The sequence below is a fragment of the Bos indicus x Bos taurus genome, chromosome X, assembly GCF_003369695.1.
Source record: "Bos indicus x Bos taurus breed Angus x Brahman F1 hybrid chromosome X, Bos_hybrid_MaternalHap_v2.0, whole genome shotgun sequence".
In the NCBI taxonomy this organism is placed as follows: domain Eukaryota; kingdom Metazoa; phylum Chordata; class Mammalia; order Artiodactyla; family Bovidae; genus Bos; species Bos indicus x Bos taurus.
In genome coordinates, this window is record NC_040105.1 from 115,626,484 (window position 1) to 115,647,522 (window position 21,039).

General features: G+C 37.3%; 1 protein-coding gene across 20 annotated transcripts in view; it reads right to left on the reverse strand.

Annotated features, from left to right (window-relative positions):
• Positions 1–21,039, reverse strand: part of FMR1 (fragile X mental retardation 1) — a 40,156-nt gene that overhangs the window by 14,008 nt on the left and 5,109 nt on the right. For all 20 annotated transcript variants that reach the window (XR_003509866.1, XM_027535321.1, XM_027535325.1 and 17 more), the window contains exons 2-10: positions 15,850–15,902; positions 11,644–11,737; positions 9,075–9,146; positions 8,651–8,799; positions 6,891–6,984; positions 6,680–6,796; positions 4,315–4,485; positions 4,141–4,219; positions 96–205 (exon numbers count right to left, since the gene is read on the reverse strand). Coding sequence is in view for 19 of the 20 variants with exons in the window: in XM_027535321.1 (XP_027391122.1) it covers positions 96–205; positions 4,141–4,219; positions 4,315–4,485; positions 6,680–6,796; positions 6,891–6,984; positions 8,651–8,799; positions 9,075–9,146; positions 11,644–11,737; positions 15,850–15,902 (939 nt within the window). In the remaining variant the exon portion in view is untranslated. The remainder of the gene's footprint in view (positions 1–95; positions 206–4,140; positions 4,220–4,314; positions 4,486–6,679; positions 6,797–6,890; positions 6,985–8,650; positions 8,800–9,074; positions 9,147–11,643; positions 11,738–15,849; positions 15,903–21,039) is intronic.

A 21,039-nucleotide genomic window follows, 5' to 3' on the forward strand; every position in this document is an offset into this window, starting at 1 on the left:
TACATTCACATTATGTGCATATTAGAGGCCTCTAAGTTACTGTGTCAAATAAAAGACTTTATTAGATAAACCAAAAACATGCACTAGAAACATACCTCTTCTTGTGGAACATTTTTCTCATTTTCAGCCTCAATTCTCACCCTCACAACTCCTGACTTGTCCACAATCTCTTGAATCAGTTTTCCATTTTTTCCTATTACTTTGCCTAAGTTAAAAAATGAATAATTCATGTTTGGTTTTAAAATCACACACCTCAAACCAGTAAGCACACCCTACTGTAAACTATAACATTTTATATATGTATAAAATTTCATATAATTTGAATTCTATCTCAAAACCAAAACAGAGACTTTTTTCAAAAACAAACAAACAAACACAGTTTTTCATTCTATGAAGTCATCACAGTTCAAACTCCTTTGGTCTGGTATGAATTGAGTCACAACTTGTGAACTGTCAGGATAATTTTGCATTTTTAAGGCAGTTCAAAATATGCTCTTATTTGGCATACAAGGGCACACTTTAAATGTTCAGATAGAGTGGTGTGTATCCTTCTTTCTGCAAAGCTCTATAAAAAGAATTAACGAAAAGGATAAATAATAGAAAATACAATTGCTTATTTCACAATTTCAATCCTATCTGTATCTGATTTACACCTGCTTCTTTGCCCATGGCAAATATTTTTAGAATTTTATACGGCACATTTATAAGACACTCTAAAAGCAGCATAAGCAGCTATGCTGCTGCTGCTGCTTAGTCGCTCAGTTGTGTCCTACTCTTTGGGACCCCATGGACTGTAGCCCGCCAGGCTCCTCTGTCCATGGGATTCTCCAGGCTAGAGTACTGGAGGGGGTAGCCATCCTTCCTCCAGGGGGATCTTCCCAACCCAGGGATCGAACCCTGATGTCCTGCATTGCAGGCATATTCTTTACCGTCTGAGCCACCAGGGAAGCCCATAAGCAGCTATACATTCATCTAGAAGTACACATTCTTCAGGCCAATGTGTTAGTGGATTACTACTCTTGTGCGTGACTCACAAATTAAACTAGTATGCTAGAAGGTGATTAGTTACAGAATAAAAGATTAAGAAATCACACTTTAGCTTAACACCACAATGAAAAAGTTTAAAACCAGTTCCAGATTAAGTTTTATCATATCATCTGTTAAAACTCTGAAGACTTCAAACACCAGCAAGAGAGAGGCACTCAAATCTCTCTCACTTTAAAAAATTTAATCATATACTTAGCTGGGAAATGACTGCTTTCAGAGCCAGCAAAACAAGACATTCCAAATACTAAAAACAACTGATTGTAGAAATCTACATACGAATTACATCCAATTGCAAGGGCACTCCCAGGTACTTAAAGCAAGCTGAGCTGGCCATGCCCATAAATGGGTTTGCCCCACCACTTCATCTAAGGTAGGGATGGGGATCCTAAAGAATTCCTAAATGAAATCCTAAATGAATCCAATGAATATTCATTGGAAGGACTGAAGTTCCAAAACTTTGGCCACCTGATGCAAAGAACCCACTCGCTGGAAGATATCCTGATTCTGGGAAAGATCAAGGGGGAGACAGAGGATGAGATGGTTGGATGGCATCACTGACTCAGTGGACATGTTGTTTAGTTGTTCAGTCACGTCTGACTCTTTCCGAGCCCATGAATTGCAGCTTGCCAGCCTTCCCTGTCCTTTACCACCTCCCAGAGCTTGCTCAAACTCACGTCCATTGTGGAAGGACGGGGAAACCTGGCGTGCTGCAGTCCATGGGGTCACAAAGAGTTAAACATGATTTAGCGACTGAACAACAATAAAGGAAAAAAACAGGAATGAAAATTTGCTGAGCCAATCCTAGATAAAAATGCAGGGAAAGCCTTCTCAAAGCAAGACCTTGTGGTTCTTCAAATCAGAATAGCCTTGGTATTCCTGCTGTGTGTGCCAGTCTCATTTACCCCCACAACCTCTTCTGCCTGGTCAGTGGTCAGGGAAAAGAACTGACACACTAAATCAGGACTCCTGACCTAGGTGTTTCTGCAATTATTTCTGTTGTTCTTCCCCTCAAATGAAAAGGGAAAGAAGGAGGAGGGAAGTTACATGGAGTCTTCCCATTTTTTTTTTTCTTTAAATCTGTAGCACATTTTCATGAATTGATGCTGATTTTAATAAAGGTCTTTTAAATGAGTTAGCAAAAGGAAAAAGGAGATTTTGGCACATGTTTCTACTAATATCTTAACAATCCTATATATAGATAGATAGGATATATACAATTTTATGTATTTATATAAATACATATATCCTGTGTATTAACTACGACTGAACAATTAAATTCAATGTCAAAATGGGTGAAGAACAAGCAAATTATTAGAAAAGTTTGTGGGAAATAAGAGATATCTTGTTTGAAATCTGATTTTTCAGCACTTTGAGTGATAGGTTTTTAGAAAACACTTTACTGAATAAAAGGAACAAAATATAATTAATTTCAGTTCCATTGTTATTGTTGTGTTAGTCACTCAGTCGCTTCTGACTCTCTGTGACCCCAAGGCTTCCCTGGTGGCTCGGACAGTAAAGACTGCCTGCAATGCAGGAAACCCGGGTTCAATCCCTGGGTTGGGAAGATCCCCTGGAGAAGGAAATGGCAATCTACTCCAGTATTTTTGCCTGGAAAATACCATGGACAGAGGAGCCTGGCGGGCTACAGTCCATGGGGTCACAAACAGTAGGACACGACTGAGTGACTAACACTTTCACTTTCATTCTAACTATAAAATGTATGCAACTGCTTGACAATCTGTAAATAAGAGGAAAAAATACCATTCACAAGCCCACTTCTCCTGAGGTAATCAGGAGAGTGCTAATCATACATTTCCCATACACACAACTGGCAGTGACATTACATCATCATGCTCTTTAGTTGACTGTATGTAGTATATAGTTGAGAAAATAATTCTGCATTATTTCACTAGTATTTACACTTTATCCTCAAACTGATTTTCTTTGGGTGAAAAATACTATTCTAAGTGTTTTTATAATGGCATAGGAAGATGTTTACAATTCTATGCTGACAAAAACAGCAAGCTAAGTAGAAGTGAAAGTATGTGAAGAAAATGCACAGAGTCCTTATTTTCTCTTTTAAACCTTCCAAAGGGCATGCATTACTTTTTGTAATTAGCCAAAGTTAAAAATGTTTTTTTGGAGAAGGCAATGGCACCCCACTCCAGTACTTTGTCTGGAAAATCCCATGGATGGAGGAGCCTGGTAGGCTGTAGTCCATGAGGTTGCGAAGAGTCGGACATGACTGAGCGACTTGACTTACACTTTTCACTTTCATGCACTGGAGGAAGAAATGGCAACCCACTCCAGTGTTCTTGCCTGGAGAATCCCAGGGATGGGGGAGCCTGGTGGCTGCCGTCTATGGGGTCACACAGAGTCGGACGTGACTGAAGTGACTTAGCAGCAGCAAAAATATTTTTTAAATGTAGTATGTCCCAATTTTATTGATAAATTTAAAACATATGCAGTATTCTGATAAAACTCCACTTTGCTGATAGATTTTACTAAAGATAACTGCACTATTGAAGAGCACGGGTGGAGAGCTCCTACGTTATTTACACATGATTGTGATGGTCATGAAACGAACTCAAGTCAAAATGAAGAATTACAGCTGATGTTGCAGAAAGCCCAAGAGACATTCAGAATTACTTCTAGCTTTGGAATTTATTAGATTTAAATAACCTATATTCAGATCTTCAACGCTGAGGTAACTGTTAATTTTATAGCCCCATTAGAGAGATCAAATACCAATCTACTCTAAATTATAAAAAGGCCCCAAATGGCATTCATTTTGAAAAAACATTATTTAACATATAAATATATACAGCGAAAAGGCTGTGCAAAACTTATCCTTCCAGGAACCAGTAGGTTTGAACTAGCAAAGCAGTATCTTTTGTATGCCTTCTGAAAATGTAATCTTTGAGTGTATTTAACCAAATATTTTTTTGTATACTGCAGCAATAGACTCTATTTCAAAGACTAAGCTTCAGCTAAATGACTCCACAATGAGTGAAAATGGAATTCTATGAGCATAAGTAAGTTATTTACCTAACTTGTTTTTGTAGTGCGTGTCAAAAGCAATTTGTGACTCACCTACTAAGTTCCTTGGAACTTGTATGACATCTTCAGCAAATTCAAGAAAGCTTCGAGCCTTTTTCACTGCATCCTGATCCTAATCAAAATGGGGAAAAGGTTTAAATCAACAGAAGATGAGCTATCTGAAATATTGTTTTTATTTTAGAAAAAACTATTTAGTAAAATATTTACCTCCCCATAAATATGAAATGTGCAGGTATCTTCATCTAGATCAATAGCAGTGACCCCAGGTACCTTTCTAGCTTGCTGAATATTAGCACCATGAGTACCAATAGCTAGACCCATTAGATCTTCTCGTACAACAAACTGTTCATGAAACCTTGAGGCAAGCTGCCTTGAACTCTGAAGAGAAATGCACATCTGATTAGTATGCTTTATCAACTATTAAGACAACTGTATTTAGGTCAGCCACGTAAATTATCTTGACCCTGTGTATCAGTTTCTATTGGAAACTAACAGGTTTAAGAAAATATTTTGCACAGCTTAAGTACTTTTTAGGTTACTAAAGGTCTATGTCATTTGATATATTTTTGTTAATAGGAAAGGGCTTGTTGACAATTTTCCAAGGTAACCTTTGAAAACCTATTTGCAAGGCTGCCTTAGTTAACCAGTGACATCAATGTAATAATTAAGAAGCAGATCAACTGTTCCCAAATAAAAACCAGCTCACTGGGTCTGACAGACTCAATATTAAGTAAAAAAAAATTTTAAATACCATCTTCACAGAACACTGTATTCATTTCATTTTATTAAAGGATATTGGTGTGTATATTTTTCTAGAAATGGTGCCATTTATATAACATCACTAGATACTGTGGGTTTAGATACCTCTCTGATGAACATTAAAAGGACACCCTCCTACCACCACCCCCAAACCTGAGTAAAGGAATCATAAAAATTGTTGGTACATTAAACTGAATAATTACAAAGTCAGAGATTTACAACTTATCTTACATATCTGTCTGCAACCTAAAACAAGATCAGAGTCTGTAAGACCTTGTGATCTGGATCCACAAGTATGATGAATTCTTTATATTCAGTGATGACTTAACTACATTATACTGACACCCCAAAACTTGTGGATAATCACTCTCTTTAGATAGTATCATCAGTATTACCAAAATTTAATGTTTAGTTCTAGCATGCCATTAATGAAAACCAAACATATTAGTGGCTCATGTTGAAAAATGGAAATTTCTTATCTGAATATGTGGATCTCTTTAATATTAGTAGTGAGGAAAGATAGGCATGCACACTAGTTTCTCATTATTCAAACATACCTGATAATCTGAATGAATGTTAACTACTATAAACAATTTTAAAAGTATAAAATCCTTTTTGTAGATTAGAGTAAAAAAGTGAATCAAATATTCCTAGGACTTTTCAAGAGGTCATGTTTTTTGACTCCTGGTTGATTCACCTGGTTCATTCTTTTCACTGATAATTCACTGATAAATGATAAGCCAAAGTTATGATAACAGATCATTTAAGAAGAATCAGATGTTTAAGAAGAGGTAAATGAGTATATTTCCATATTACTCACAACGAAAGTAAGGAGGCTGTTCTGGCCTAAAAGCTATGAGAGAATCACTAAAGAAACCACAAACTTGTGAACACAGGGACATCAAGAAAGAATGAGAGTAAAAAGTAATTAAATAGACCTCCATGGCCAAAAAGAAAATAAAGGAGCAAAAGGAGATATGAATGTCTCCTCTCCGGCTAGGTGTTCAGCAATCTCAATTAAGTTGGAAGGTGGCAAGTTTTACAGACTTTTACAAGAATACAGCCTTTAGTAGTGGTCACCTTTTCTCTTCAAATGCAGTCTGGAACTCCTTTTTTTTTTTTTTTACTATTTCAACTGCTTGGTGTTTTCCCTCTAATGAAATGAATAATGATGAGGAAGTCTGGAATCTGACAATTACATACTGGAGTTGGCACATTACACTAAAATCCATTTAGTTTCTATGGTAATGGATGGAAGTACTAAACAGTTATCAATGAAAATAAATGTATGGTAATGAAAATTATTGGAAGATTAATAAAAGTAGATAAAATGCACCTTAAAAGACGAAATAGTAAGTTAGGGAAAGAGCCTCTGGCAGGAATCTGAAGACAGGAGTTTTAAAGAGTGACAACCAATTAGAATGAAGAAGTTCTATACCCTTTTAAACAGAGATAAACATACATAATGAAAGGAATATGATTAGATATTTAAATACTCTCTAGTACTTTAATGATAACATGTTACATGGGAGCAGCATTGCTTCACTTTATTAGCAGCTTTGATGAACTTCTAGCAAAAAGTGAGTTGGCCAGAAGTTCCTTAACATACATAAACTGCTGCTTAATTCTGAAACCTCAGGCATAAAAATTTTAGTATGATTATGCATTGTACAGTTTAACTTTTTAAAATATAGAATACAAGGAATTGCTAAGAACAATAAACAAAGGACAAGCTGCCCAAAGTCATGTTTTGTAACCACACAGTTATCATTTCTAGATAGCCTTACAAGCATCGCTAGGGAAAACCACATACCTCCAGCTGCTTACTGGCTTCTTCATTTCTCAGTATCAGAGACAGCTTAGTGCGCAGACTCCGAAAGTGCATGTCAATCAGCATGTGTGCTCGCTTTGAGGTGACCTCACTGATGGACTGAAGGATATTAAAAAAAAAAAAAAAAAAAGTTATGATCAAAGCAAATGCCCTAAATGAAGCACACCAAAATAGACAACTCAGAAACACTCACCAAAACCACGAGCTGATAATTTTCTGGATCGTAAGTTACAGAAAAGGCACCAACTGCCTTTTTAAAGTCTTTATGTGCAGATTCCTTGGCACACCTAGAAATAAAAAGAATAACCATTGTGAAGTTAAGATGAATGATTACCAACTACTGGTATAAATATATGCAGAGACATTTGCACTTAGTAGAATTGTAGATTCATATTAAACTTGATTTATGCAAAATATGCTATATCCATCTGTAAATTCAGTTTCTTTGCTGGGCTTCTCAGGCCAATCAAGCATTTGAGATTATAGAGAAAGGAAAAAACCAGTTATGCTCTTAGGAAATTACTGGTGGTCCTAGATAATCAAAGATGACATCTTTAGGGGAACTTACCTCTCTGGTGGCTCAGCAGTCAATAATATGCCCGCAATGTAAGAGATTCAGGAGACCAGAGTTTGATCCCTGGGTTGGAAAGACCCCCTGGAGGAAGAAATGGCAACCCACTCCAGTATTCTTGCTTAGAAAATCCCATGGATAGAGGAGCCTAGTGGGCTACAGTCCATGGGGTTGCAAAGAGTTTGGACACAACTCAGAGACTGACCACCACTCTCCTCTGCAGGCTTCCTGATTTCAGTTATACATGATGCATGCATGGTCAGTCGTGTCTGACTCTCTGTGACCCGAGGACTAGAGCCCACCAGGCTTCTCTGTTCATGGGATTTTCCAGGCAAGAATACTGTAGTGAGTTCCCATTTCCTCCTCCAGAGGATCTTCGGGACCCAGAGATCCAACTCGCATCTCCTGTGTCTTCTGTATTGGTAGGGAAATTATTTTACCACTGAGCCACCTGGGAAGCCCTAGTTACATACGGTAGGTCACTAATTTTCTTGAGTCAACTGTTAAAAACTTTTGGGGATAGCTACCGGGTATCCAATTTTGTTCTGCTGTTTCTTTTCTAAAGAAAAAGTGCTGATCAATTTTAGCTTGAGAAGAAAATGTGTATGAATCAGAAGGCACAAACATACATATGCAATCTTTATAATTAAGAAGTAGGATTTCTATGCATTTTGAACTATTAATAGAAGTTAATGTTTATCTAAAGTGTAATGTCTAAATCAAATTTAATATATGCTCTTTCTTCTCTAAAGAGTCTTATTTAAGCATTACTTCGTATCAAGGATGATGAGAGAAGACCTTTGGAAGCTTCTTTGAGCCCTACTTGTTATATACGTATCTCAGAATACTAGCTAAAAGGGAAAAAAACCTGGAGAAATCAACATTGCCTAGAAATTGGTTTGTAACTTATGACAGAACTGGATTAATCAGTTTTAAAAATCTTAAAATTCTATGATGAATGTTTATGTTAGAAAAAAAATGTACATTAGCTATCTATGTGGCCAAGTAAGTTTAAACAACTGGAATGTTGGCTTGATTCAGTTCAGTCGCTCAGCTGTGTCTGACTCTATGTGACCCCATGGACTGCATCACACCAGGCCTCCTTATCCATCACCAACTCCCCGAGTTTGCTCAAACTCATGTCCATTGAGTCAGTGATGCCATCCAACCACCTCATCCTCTGTCGTTCCCTTCTCCTCCTGCCTTGGCTTGATTACATAACCAGAAAAAGCTAAATTTTTTTTTTCACTGCTTTTGTAAGCCATTTATGTCAAAGTTCACTGAGGTTAAAAATTGATTCCTATTATTTGAAAATGTATTATTCTTTTAAATTAATTGCACAGCTCCTCTAAGTTCTCAGCCTTTCTTGCAAATCAACTCACATTTGTCTTAAGTCTTCTGGAACATCCAGTTTGATTTTATGAAAAGTCTCTTTTGTGGCAGGTTTGTTGGGATTGACCGATCGCAAACGTTCAATTGTGACAATTTCATTGTATGTAGCATCACAAGCTGCATATTCTATCACGTAAAACTGTGAGAGAGAAATCAAAGTCATTCCTGATCATAGTGTTTAAATTAAGAACAAGAAGCTATACCTATTCAGTTCTTTTAAAATTCTTTAAAGGGAAAAAAAGCTATTTGATCAACTAACTGAAACACACAAAACATACTCAACATATAAACATTTAAATAAGGTAATCAAGCTAGCTATTACTTTCAAATAGAAATCCAAACAGAAATGTATATACCTGATTTTAGAAAAGGAGAAGAGTGTAAGAAAAACAATTGAAATAGGCATTTTCCTACCTCACCCTTTATCATCCTCACTTTAGCTAACCACCAACAGCAAGGCTCTTTTTCATTTGCTCTGGAATAAACCTACACAAAAATTACAACATAGAATATTTCACGATTAAAATCATTCAGAAATTTGTAAATTATCAGACATCAAGGAAAATTTCTTAAAATGACCTTAGGTATCTTGCAAATCTGTTAAGTTGTAGACTTTTAACCAGACTGCACCCCTGCTTCTAGACAGAGACATTCAGAAACTACCTGGTTACCAGGAAGAGTACTGTAAAATATGCTTCCCTATTTCTCTGTGCTGTCTTTGTGCTGCCTCAGTAATCATCAGTATTCTGAATATGAAAGCTCGAGAAAAGCTGACCACTTATAAAGCTGGGCATGCTTTCTTTGGGTACTTTATGAGCTATGAAAATGTATCTAAACATGTAAAGATGAACATGTTTTTGTTTTACTTTAATAAGCAAGTAACAAGCTGGAAGTTAGTGACCCTGGCCTACTGCCTGGCTCATGGTCACTAAATGGGTAAGGCCACTGACTATTCAGCCCACTAAGGATACCACCTGGTGTTCATGTCTCCTGGGACTAAACGGACACTAAATGGGTCACTCTCTGGTCTCCTGTCCCCTTCTCCACTAAAATGGACAACTCTACACTGGCAATCCTCTGGATACCACCTTTCTCCTCTCACATACTGTGGATCAGTTCTAAACTGATCTCTCTGGTGACCACTTCAAAGTTCACCTATGATGTGCAGCATGGAACCTTTTGTGAAGACACTAGCAAATCAAGGTTAATAGGGAAAGAGACACATGGTGAGTGACAGAAATACTCAGAAGTAGAAAGAAGACAGGGAGGACAAGGGGATGGGGAGGAAAGGACAGAAGACAAACAACTCAGGTCCCCCTTTTACTACTGAAGTTCATAGTGACAAAACACAGTGATGAAACACAACTTAACTCAACCTACCTTTCCCTCTTGCCCCCATTACTTCCTTTCACCTCTGCTCTAGTCAGAGAAATAATGTCAGTTATTTGTTAACTGTTTTGTCATCCTAACAACAGCTTTTCATTGGTTCCCATTGGTCATGTGACTAAAGTGCGCAAAAAGTCCCCTCTATCCATTACTATTATGAGCATTCCTGGTGTAGACAGACCAAAAGACCTAAGTTAATGGTTATACAATACAGTGACTAAATATAACTGGATTGAACCTACATTTTCTTGTAACCATCAATTCCTTTCATCTCTGCTCTAGCTAGTGATAACCTCAGTTATGTATCACTGTTAGTGGGGTCATGTGACTCAGTTGAGCACTATAAAGAAAAAACAGTCCCTTTTATCAACCCAAACACTACTATGAGGCCTTCTGATACAGACAGACCAAAAGTCCTGGTCCTTGACCTCAGGAGGCATGTAGTCTCCTGGGGAAGTGAACAACTAAAGGTCCTCAAGTACAGTGTTTGTACTCTCTACTTGAGTCCTGACAAAACCAAACCCAGTTCCTTTCACCTAGTTTAAGTACTGAGTACATCTTGGGTAAATAAAGAGCACTTGAGAAAAGAACACAGGCTGGACATCGAGACCTTCCTTGAGCACTCCTTAAAATGGCACTCTTGCCCATACATCACCTTCCATCCTTGGTTTTCTTTCTCGGCCTATTCACAATGGCCCTAATATTAACTCTCCTCACTAGAACAGGAACCTGTTAAAGGCTGGGGCCTCTTCTGTTTCACTGCACCATCTGTACCCAGCACAGAAAATAAGAATTCAAGGACCTAGTACACCTCACCGACCTGCACAAATGGATTCTTAGCTGCTTCCATCATCCTGCAAATAAAACTGCTACCATTAACAAGGCATTGTGGAGAAGAGAAGCGCCTTAAAATTGAGTATGTGCAGGGGGGTGAAGAAGAGGATACTACACAGGCCAGCTACAACATAAAGCTGACTTGAAGTTCCTGAAGTCTCACAAAAATTTCCAGTGGCTACAGAAATCACAAACACAATCTTTCTGTCAATGTGTTACATCTCCATAGCACCTTTTGGTCAAAGACATTACTGGCACATAAGCAGTTAGTTCACAGCATCTCCTGTGAAAAGATATTTTACCTATAGGTATATATACTAAAACTCGTAGATGAGTTTTTAAAAATATCCCAGAAGGCTCTATCACTACTTAAAGAAATCCTAGGATGCTGCTCTATTGAAAGGCATGGTTCTTTTCCTAACTCATTTTGCTTAAAATGGGGACATGGTTGTAAACTAACAATATATTATTCAAACAAGATTCAGAAATTGAGGAAATGGGGAAAAGAAATCCTAGTGGACAAGGGAAATCAGTGACTTTCCAAACTGTGCCTTGAATGCTGTTCAGGCAGCCACATTTAAGCATCAATAATGTATTATGTCAAATCATTACTAGGATGGTGCAGTCAAAAGCCTATTTGCATAAGAGCTATAATTCTCAAGGTAGACTGAAAAGCATTAAAGACAAGGGATACAAACGGCGCAAACAAGTTAAATGTTCCCAGTTCTTCAGTGCTTAATAACTTGATGGTGGGGAGACTTACCTCTACTTCATCGCTTTCATTTATATCTTTATTATAACCCACAGGTGGTGGGAATCTCACATCATGGAATGGAATCTGCCTGTCTGGCTGCCAGCTGCAAATAAGCAAACACAATTATTTAACACGTTTTCTGGTTTAACGGAAGGGATGACTATGCTGCCATCAACCTTTGGTTAAGTATAACCCTTTGTTTTTCTAGTTTAAAGAAGCAAATGCTTTAAAACTGTCAGTGTTTCACTGAGTGGGGGCATAATGGTAATATACAGACATTTCAACAAAGTCTGCATGCAACACAGCAGCCTTGTAGTTCTATTTGGAGTATTTCTCTAAACACAATAGATCAACATTACAACTTAACAAGTCTTTCTTCCAATAATTTCAACTTCTAAGGATTCTAAAATTCAGGCCATGACAGCAGTTTCCTTTGGTGCTTTAATACGTTAGTATCAGTATGTGTTAGTAATGTCATCACCATACTTCTACTTGCAAAGGAATTTTAACCACATTCCAACAACCACAGAAACTGATCTTAATGCCCTCTAATTTCCAAGCAAAATGGGGTGGTCAGCACATTAGCAATTCACAACTCACTTTTCCCCCTTTAAATTTTAGATCCCGCGAGGTGGTCAACTCTTGCCACGGATAGCTGGCTGCTGATCAGTATGACGTACCAGCATGCACTGGACGGGTGGGGTCTCCTAAACCACAGAAACCCAATGGAGACAGCCTACAGGAGTTCAGTAAGTTGCCTATGTTTTTTCATTTAAAGTTATATGGAACAATTTTGAAAACACCAAATTATTATATCATGATGATATGAAATATTAAAAGATAAACTCTGCAAAACGCTGGCAGATTCAACTGCTAGAGCAGTCATTTCTGGGTTTTCTGTTAAAGGGCTTTCTTAGTAAAATCCTATCAAGAAATTTGCTATTTGTTTTGGGGGATTTTTTTTTTTATATTCTATTATATAAGATAGCAAGGTAAAGTCAGAATTTGTGGAAATCTGATTCAGGCCTATGTTACACTGCACCTATTTTCTGCATTATTATAAACCCTTGAAAACTCTGCAACTTAAAAAAAAATTATCTTCAGGGAATTCCCTGGTGGTGCAGTGGTTAGCACTCGTCTCTCTCACTGCTGGGACTCTAGGTTTGATCTCTGGTTGAGGAACTAAGATCCCACAAGCCGTGCAGTGTGGCCAAAAACAACAACAAAAAAGTGTCTTTACTGCAGAAAAACTTTTTTTAATATACTTACTGAAATTAGTGATCAATGTTACAGATAAACATATATGTCACAGATTCATTGCTAAATTTTATTGGTAAAGCATGTAGTAGTACATAATTTTCTTCATTCCAAAGAAGGAAGAATTATTTTAAGGATACAGAGATAAAAATTCAAATTCTTTTTTTTTTTAATGTGACACATGGAAGACAAAAAGAAGACATCTAAAATTATGTGGTATTATAGGAGTTTATCATTGAAAGGAAACAAAGGATATAAGCTGAAGTTTTATAAAACATCAGGTTTGTTTTTGTATGCTTGCTTTTAAAAAATCAGAAAACAAAAAGGAAATGCAAAGGAGTGCAAAGACACTACTTTGGTAGGGACCTATCAAATTCTGGTAACATGCTCAAACCCAGTGTTGAATCACATACATAGTACACAAACACAAGGAAAAAGTTGATCTATTTCAAATTCCCAGCATGACAGTAAGAAGAGAAACTTGTACACAACTATAGTACAGGAGAGAACTAAAAGGTCCAAAGACAAAATAATTTTAAGTTTATAGTAGAAATCTGATTGAAAACATACGAGAACTGACCACTGTAAAAACTAGAAACCAAACACATTCTTAAATGCATAGAGGAAATAAGTATTTGCTTAATACTTTAAAAGAGTAGCAAATAAAGAAAACTCTCCCTTTATGGAAAATAGTGTTTACCTCATGATGGAAGCAAGCAGATAAAGAGTGTAAGTACAAGAAAAAAATTCCTCTCCAAGTTATTAAAGATTCCTCTGTTAGAGGCATGATGCTGTTATCCAGTCTATAATGCATGGATAATCATGTAATGAAGCAGATTCTGAAACTTTTGGCTCTATGTATTCAAAGAAAGGTATTCTATTACCCAAACTTGTATTTTGGACCAAGACCATTTGTCTAGAACTGAAAATATGATTGGATACTCTAAATCCTTTTATCTGTCCCCTTAAATTTTAGGCATCCGAGACTACTACAGTTGACCCTTGAATAACTTGGAGGTTAGGGCCACTAACTCACTCTTTGTGCAGTTAAAAATCCATGGATAATTTATAGTCAACTTTCCATATCCAGAGATTTATGGTTTGTATCATGGATTCAAATGACTCTGATTCATGTACTACTGTAGTATTTACTACTGAAAAAAAATCCACATACAACTGGTCCTTTACAGTTCAAACTCATGATCCTTGGTCAAGGGTAAACTGTACTTTGTCCTGTTGGTAGCTAAAAGATCCTGCTAACATTCTATTTATACCATGTCTTGGTCAGATACTGTATTTTAACAGATTTATTGAGATATAATTCACATAACCCTATAAGCCATCCACTGAAGTGTACATACAAGTCAGTGACTTTAAGTAGATTCATAGATATGTGCCACCATTACCAGGGACTTCCCTGGTAGCTCAGTTGGTAAAGAATACACCTATAGTGCAGGAGACCCAGGTTCTATTCCTGGGTGGGGATGATCCCCTGGAGAAGGGCATGGTTAACACACTCCAGTATTCTTGCCTGGAACATCCCACAAAGGAGCCTGGCAGGCTACAGTCCATGGGGTTGCAAAGAGTCGGACACAACTTAGCAACTAAACCACCACCATTACCAGTCAATTTTAGAACATTTTCATCACTTCAAAAAGAAATCCCACACTCTGGCTATGGCTTTCCACTCCCACGAGCCCCAAGCGACCACTAATTTATTTATTTTCTCTATAGATTTGTAATCTGTTTTTGATACACTACTAATTTCTCTAAACGCCAAAGAACTGATGCTTTTGAACTGTGGTGCTGGAGAAGACTCTTGAGAGTCCCTCGGACAGCAAGGAGATCAAACCAGTCAATCCTAAAGGAAATCAGTCCTGAATATTCAATGGAAGGACTAATGCTGAAGCTGAAGCTCCAATACTTTGGCCACCTGATGCGAAGAGCTGACTCACTGGAAAAGACCTTGATGCTGGGAAAGATTGAGGGCAGGAGGAGAAGAGGGCGACAGAGGATGAGATGGCTGGATGGCATCACCGACTCAATGGATATGAGTCTGAGCAAACTCTGGGAGACAGTGAAGGACAGGGAAACCTAGCATGCTCCTAGTTCATGGGTTCACAAAGAGTCGGACATGACTAAGCAACTGAACAACAACAATTAATTTCTCTTGGTAAATAAAAAACAAACATCATAACTGCTGACCATCCTTGAGAATTTAGTAAAATCCTAAGATCATGATCACATTTTGGGGTTTGGCAAAGGAGTTTATACGTACTTTAGAATCTTGAATCGCTACTATGAAAATACCTCTCATTAACAGCATTCAAAAACTTTAGTCAAAAGACCTGTCTCCCCAATAAAATGTTAACATCTACCTCTACTATTGATGCCTTTGTATATACAACTAATGTGCCTAGGCCTCTAAGTATTTTTATGTACTCATTTAACAGTAAACAGAAAAGATCAGTTACTGCTCTCGATGATTTTAAATTTATGAAAGATAAAAAATGTTAATAGGCAAACATAATTATTTCTAATAAAATATACCAAAGGACTAAAACTATCAGTTTTAGATTTAACATTACAAAATTCACATCAACTTTCCCAATGGATTCCCATGAATCCATTCACTTTCATCTTTTAATATTTACAAATATTTCTATTCAAACTCTCAGTTACTAGCACAGAACAATCTGGTTTCTTTGTTCACATTTAAAGGAACTAAGATGTAAGGGTCAAGATTATACAAAAGGGATCTCCAAGGTCATTAGCAGGAACAGTCATTCCATTGGTTTAATATTGAGTTGTTCACGAACTTCCTGGTCAGTTAACATGAAGATCCATTCCTGAAAAACACTCAAACTAGACTTGAATTTTTTTAAATGAGGAGTAAAAGGAAAAATTAGCATAAAATGTTAAAGAACCTAAATATTAAAATTATATCAAGACACTTACTTGTTTTCAAATGCCACTGTTATTGAATCTTCATGAACATCTTTTACAAATGCCTATTAAAAAAACACAGTTAAATTAATTTCTAAGCTTAAGTATCGTTTTTATTTTTAGTTACACTTTACAGTGATACAAATATTTTATGTTTAACAACAGAATGAAGCTTTAAGTTTGTTAGTTTGCGAGGCTCACTCATTCATGAATCACATCTGTATTTACATACCTACAGCATGGTAGGCCCTAGGAATACTGATTATTTAAAATAGAGCAAAAAGAATTGCTCTAGAATTCAGCGTCTAATAGGAGAAAGACAGATAAATAAACTGAAAATTACAATGCAAAGCTGAAGGTATACTTTAGATTAAAAGTTTTAGAAACTAAGAAACTTGTTACAGAGCTATATACCAGTCAGTATAGATCTGTTGTAACCTATCTTTTTCTCCTTAATACAATTTTAGAATACAATAGTAAATAACTAAATATAATCTCAAATCTATGTGAACACAAGTACACCAAGTTCTCTTTAACAATATGCTGCTAATACCACTAAAAAGTCCAATTACTAGAGTTTAATTAAATTCTCAATCTCACAGGCACTTGGTGGAAAAAATAGTAATATAAAGTACAGACGTTTAAATCTTTTAAATCTGATGACGCAATTGCTAATAATCCGCAAAAGACATAACAAAATAGCTAATTATCAAGAAATCTTTAATCAGCATGCTGTCCCTAATTCTATAAAATGACATAACAAAACAGCTAACTATCAAGAATTCTTTAATCAGCATGCTGTCTTTAATTCTATAAAATTAAGTTTTTAATAGGTGCAGGAAAGGAGGCTTTGTTTTTTGTTGTGACAATTAGAGGAGTAGGATAAAGGATAAAGAAACCCAAGGGGCTTTATATCTTAATTCATTTTAAAATGGTTTTAGAGATTCCAGCTTCTTACTCCAGCGTGTTCTGGGCATGTCTCTGTGCTTTCGTGGTTTCTGTCTACAGGATTTTGGTCAAACTCCTCCAGCTGTAGAAGGCCCGTGGTGACCCGAGGTGAGCATTTTTGGAGGCTGTAACCCAGCAATGCTAAACTACTTGGGCCTCTCTTCCTGCCTGCCTGCTGTCCTTCCCCTCTTTTCACTGAGCTATCTCCTATGGGTTTTATTTCAGTTCAGATGTCACCTCCTATGGGAAAACCCAGAAGACTAAGTTCAATTTCACCTTCAAACTTCTTAGAGCATCTTATGAGTATCCCCCACTATAAACTACCCTACTAGAGTATTTTGCCCATTTTTGTACCAAAGGTAAGCTTCCTGAGGGTGTCTTTTATTTACGGTTGAACTTCAAAGTACCTATTAAGGGTTCACTGAATAGTTATTATCATAGATCACTGCCTAAAGGGTTCTTATCCTAGCCTCCAGGAGGAAAAGTATTTGTGTGGTTTGAAGGGATGGGGCTGGGTGGGGATGCTGATCAGGGAAGACAAATAGAAGAGGTTGAGGTTCTTATGCAGCAGGCCTAAACGGGCAGTGGGAACAAAGGCTCAGACCTGGAGAAACAGCTAGGGCTGTGGTAGAAATAAATCCTCCATGGAAAGGAAGTCAAGACAATTCAATGGGGGGAAAAGAACAGTGCTTTCAACAAATGGTGCTGGGACAACTGGATTATCCCCTTGCAAAAGAATAAATTTTGGCCTAACCTTATACCATATACAAAAATCAACTAAAAAATATCAAAGACTTAAAGGTTAGAGCTAGAACTATACAACTCTTAGAAGAAAATATAGTAGTAAATCCCCCTGACTTAAGACAGCTAGCTTGGAGTAAGACCCTTCTTTAACTTCTCTATGTATCCTCAGTAATTGGCACAATTTCTGGTATACAGTAGGTGCCCAATAGATGAGTTAAACAAATGATTCAATGCAAATATCTTGATAAACAAATACATTGTCAAAGGCCAGAAATTAAAGCATTGTTTAAAAACTAAAACTTCTCAAAATATCAAATTAAAACATATCAGTCAAGTATTAAATAGCTGTGCGAAGTCACTTCAGTCATGTCCAACTCTATGCGACCCCATGGGCTGTAGCCGACCAGGCTCCTTTGTCCATGGGATTCTCCAGGCAAGAATACAGGAGTGGGATGCCATTTCCTTTTCTATTAAATAGCTGCTCCTAAGAAAAACAATGGCAAGTAAGGCAGGGCTCTGGAAACCATTTATAGTTGACCCTTGAACAACACAGGTTTGAACTGTGAGGATCCACTTACACATGGACTTTTTTCCAGTAAGTGTAGTACCCATATTTTCACTTCATAGACATTTAAATTATCTCAAGGGGGGGCGGAGTTTGTGTTCAATTAGAGGTCACAATATGTGGAATCAAAGGAACTTGGGTTTGAGTCTTGATTCTGTCCAAGCTATTTCACCTTCCTGCCTTTGGGTGAACCATTTATCAACTGCTTTTGGTACCCTAGCCCCAGTGTTCAAGGGTTGACTGTACATTGAACCTAAACAGAGACACCAAACTCCTGTAATTATGCTGTAAAGAATAAAGCAAAGCTATGCTAAAAGAAAGTTTCCTTGTAAGATCAAGGTGGACTGTAATGGAATCTAGGTGTTCTGCTATATCCAAGATGCCTAAATAATTATTTCTAAATTAAACGTATGTCTGTATTTTTATAGTTGTTCATCTCAAGTGGGGGGAATTCACATTTTCTTCCTATCATTTTGATATTGCTTATTTTCCCTCAGCTATATTTAAATCACACACATTTTCAACAGAGTGTTGAGAACTCTAGTTAAATACTGACCATGATATCCTAAAACATACTCAAGATTTTGTAAGGGCGCATGCCCGTACTGCTCTAAGGGGTTTGCCTCACTATTACTATAGAAACAGAAAGGCTTGATTTTGAGTAAAGTTGGAGGAACTGGACATTTAGTTTTCTAAAGTAAAATTAGCTTTTTAGTTTTAGTAATTAGTTTTCCACAAATTACAAAGAAAGGGAGAACAGGGCCCCCCTGCCCTCAATTTCTCCCATCTTGACAGTGATGGCTAATACCAAATTAACAATTTGCTTTTTGAGGGTGGGACTTCTATTAGGAGCTAATCCCTTATTTACCGAAAAATGTCATGGCCTCTGTCTTCATCCTTGTCTAAAGTTTTATGTTTGCATGTCACGGCAGTAACAAATATTAGTTCCTTACTTCATATTATGGGGCTTTCCAGGTGGCTCTAGTGGTACAGAACCTGCCTGCCAATGCAGGAGACGCAAGTTCCATTCCTGGGTTGGATCCCCTGGAGGAGGGCATGGCAACCCACTTCAGTATTCTTGCTTGGAGAATTCCATGGACAGAGGAGCCTGGTGGGCTATAGTCCATAGTGTTACAGAGTCAGACATAATTGAAGTGACTGAGCATGCATGCACTGTATATTAAATGCTAAAAATGTTAAGTCCTTTAGTCAGCTAAGAGAACCTTGTTACAGCTGGGTGAAAATTTGTTCTCACTAAATAAGGTATCTTTCCACTACTACTGCCCTTGTCTAAACTGTGCTACTGTTCACCACAGAAGCTGCTGGTCATATATAAATATTTCTATTTAATAAAGTATAAGTAAATAAAATTAAAAATCAGTCTCTGAGTTATACTTGCCACATTTCAAGTGCTCAAAAGCCACACAAGGCTTAGTACCTACTGCAGAGGACAGCACAGGCAGAGCACATTGCATCACCACAGATGGACAGATCTGTGCACAGCACTGATTTCGACACTTAGAAATCCGGGGGAATGATTTCAAATCCACGTTGAAAGCACTCTAAAAGTTCATCTCATTATTTCACCGCTACATTTTAACTTGTTTTTCTATTTGCAACAAAGTTTTTGCACAGTTTAACCACACTCATTCACCGCATTTGCCTATTTCCTAAAATTAAACATTCCTTCAAAGGAGGAAGATCTGCAATGGTTGTGACTATTTAAAAAAACAAAAACAGCTCTCAAAGACTTTAAAAACAATTCCAGATATACAGTGTAAAAAATGGTTTAAGCAATCATCAGAGCCTACCAGAGCCACTGCTTTCGAGTTAATGAAGCTTATCTATATATGGATGTTTGCATGATTGTTTCAAAACCAGTCATTTTTAGTGGAATAAAAGAAATTCATAGGTTACCTCTGGTTCACACACTCGCTAAGCACAAAGGTCTCCTGTGACTTCAGAGGCCTTTTGCTAAAATGCCAACAAAGGTCCCAATTTTCTGTTTCTCGTCATACCTTCTCCAATAACTCTCCTTTTTGGCCCTGCTCCTCCCTTATCCCAATAATCATGTCCTTTCCTTCCCTGGCTGCCCCAGAGCACTATCACCCCACCCACCAACGTGGAAAACTAAGGTTGGTTGCACTCTCTACCTATCCACACATGAAAGTTGATGAGAAGATAGGTTGAGGGAATTTCTGTGGGGTTGGATACCAAAGAAGGCAACTGAAAGGGTTTGAATGAGTACAGGAAGAGAGTTGCATGGAACTGGATGAGAACTAGGGCTCTTACAAAAGTCAGTAAACTTGGTGGTTAAGTGTTCTGCTGTGGGGACTTTCCTGGAGGTCCAGGGGTTAAGACTCCACGCTTCTACAGCAGGGGGCCCACATTCAAGCCCTGGATGGAGAACTAAGATCCCACATTGGTCTATGGCCAAAACGAATAAAAAATGCAAACAACAACAATAAAGAAAAGAGCCTTTGAGGAAAAACAAAACAAAAACGAGTTTTGCTGTGAATGAGAGCTAAGTTCAAAATCTTGATTTTATGACATAATAGCTGTGGGACTCTCCAAGAAGTGGTCTCTGGGCCTTGTATGCCTTGTCTGCATAAGTAAGGAATGGATACAGAACTGGACTTGCTGTCTGCTGTCGTGAATAAAGAAATCACACATGTCTAGTGCCTAGCATGAGGCCTAACACATAGTTGGCACTAAGATAAGTTACACGTAAAGCAGAGAGGAGCATATTTTATAAAAGATGCAAAGCCATAAACACTCTTGCACTTGAAAAAGTTACATCTCAAAAAATCATACATTTAAAAAAGATATTAAAACTTAGGACAGAAAAAGAAAAGGATATTTCCTCAAAGATACTAAGTACTAACAGGTCGTTTACACTCAGAAGAAAAAAAAAGTAACAAAAACCTTTGGGGTTTGAGAAACTG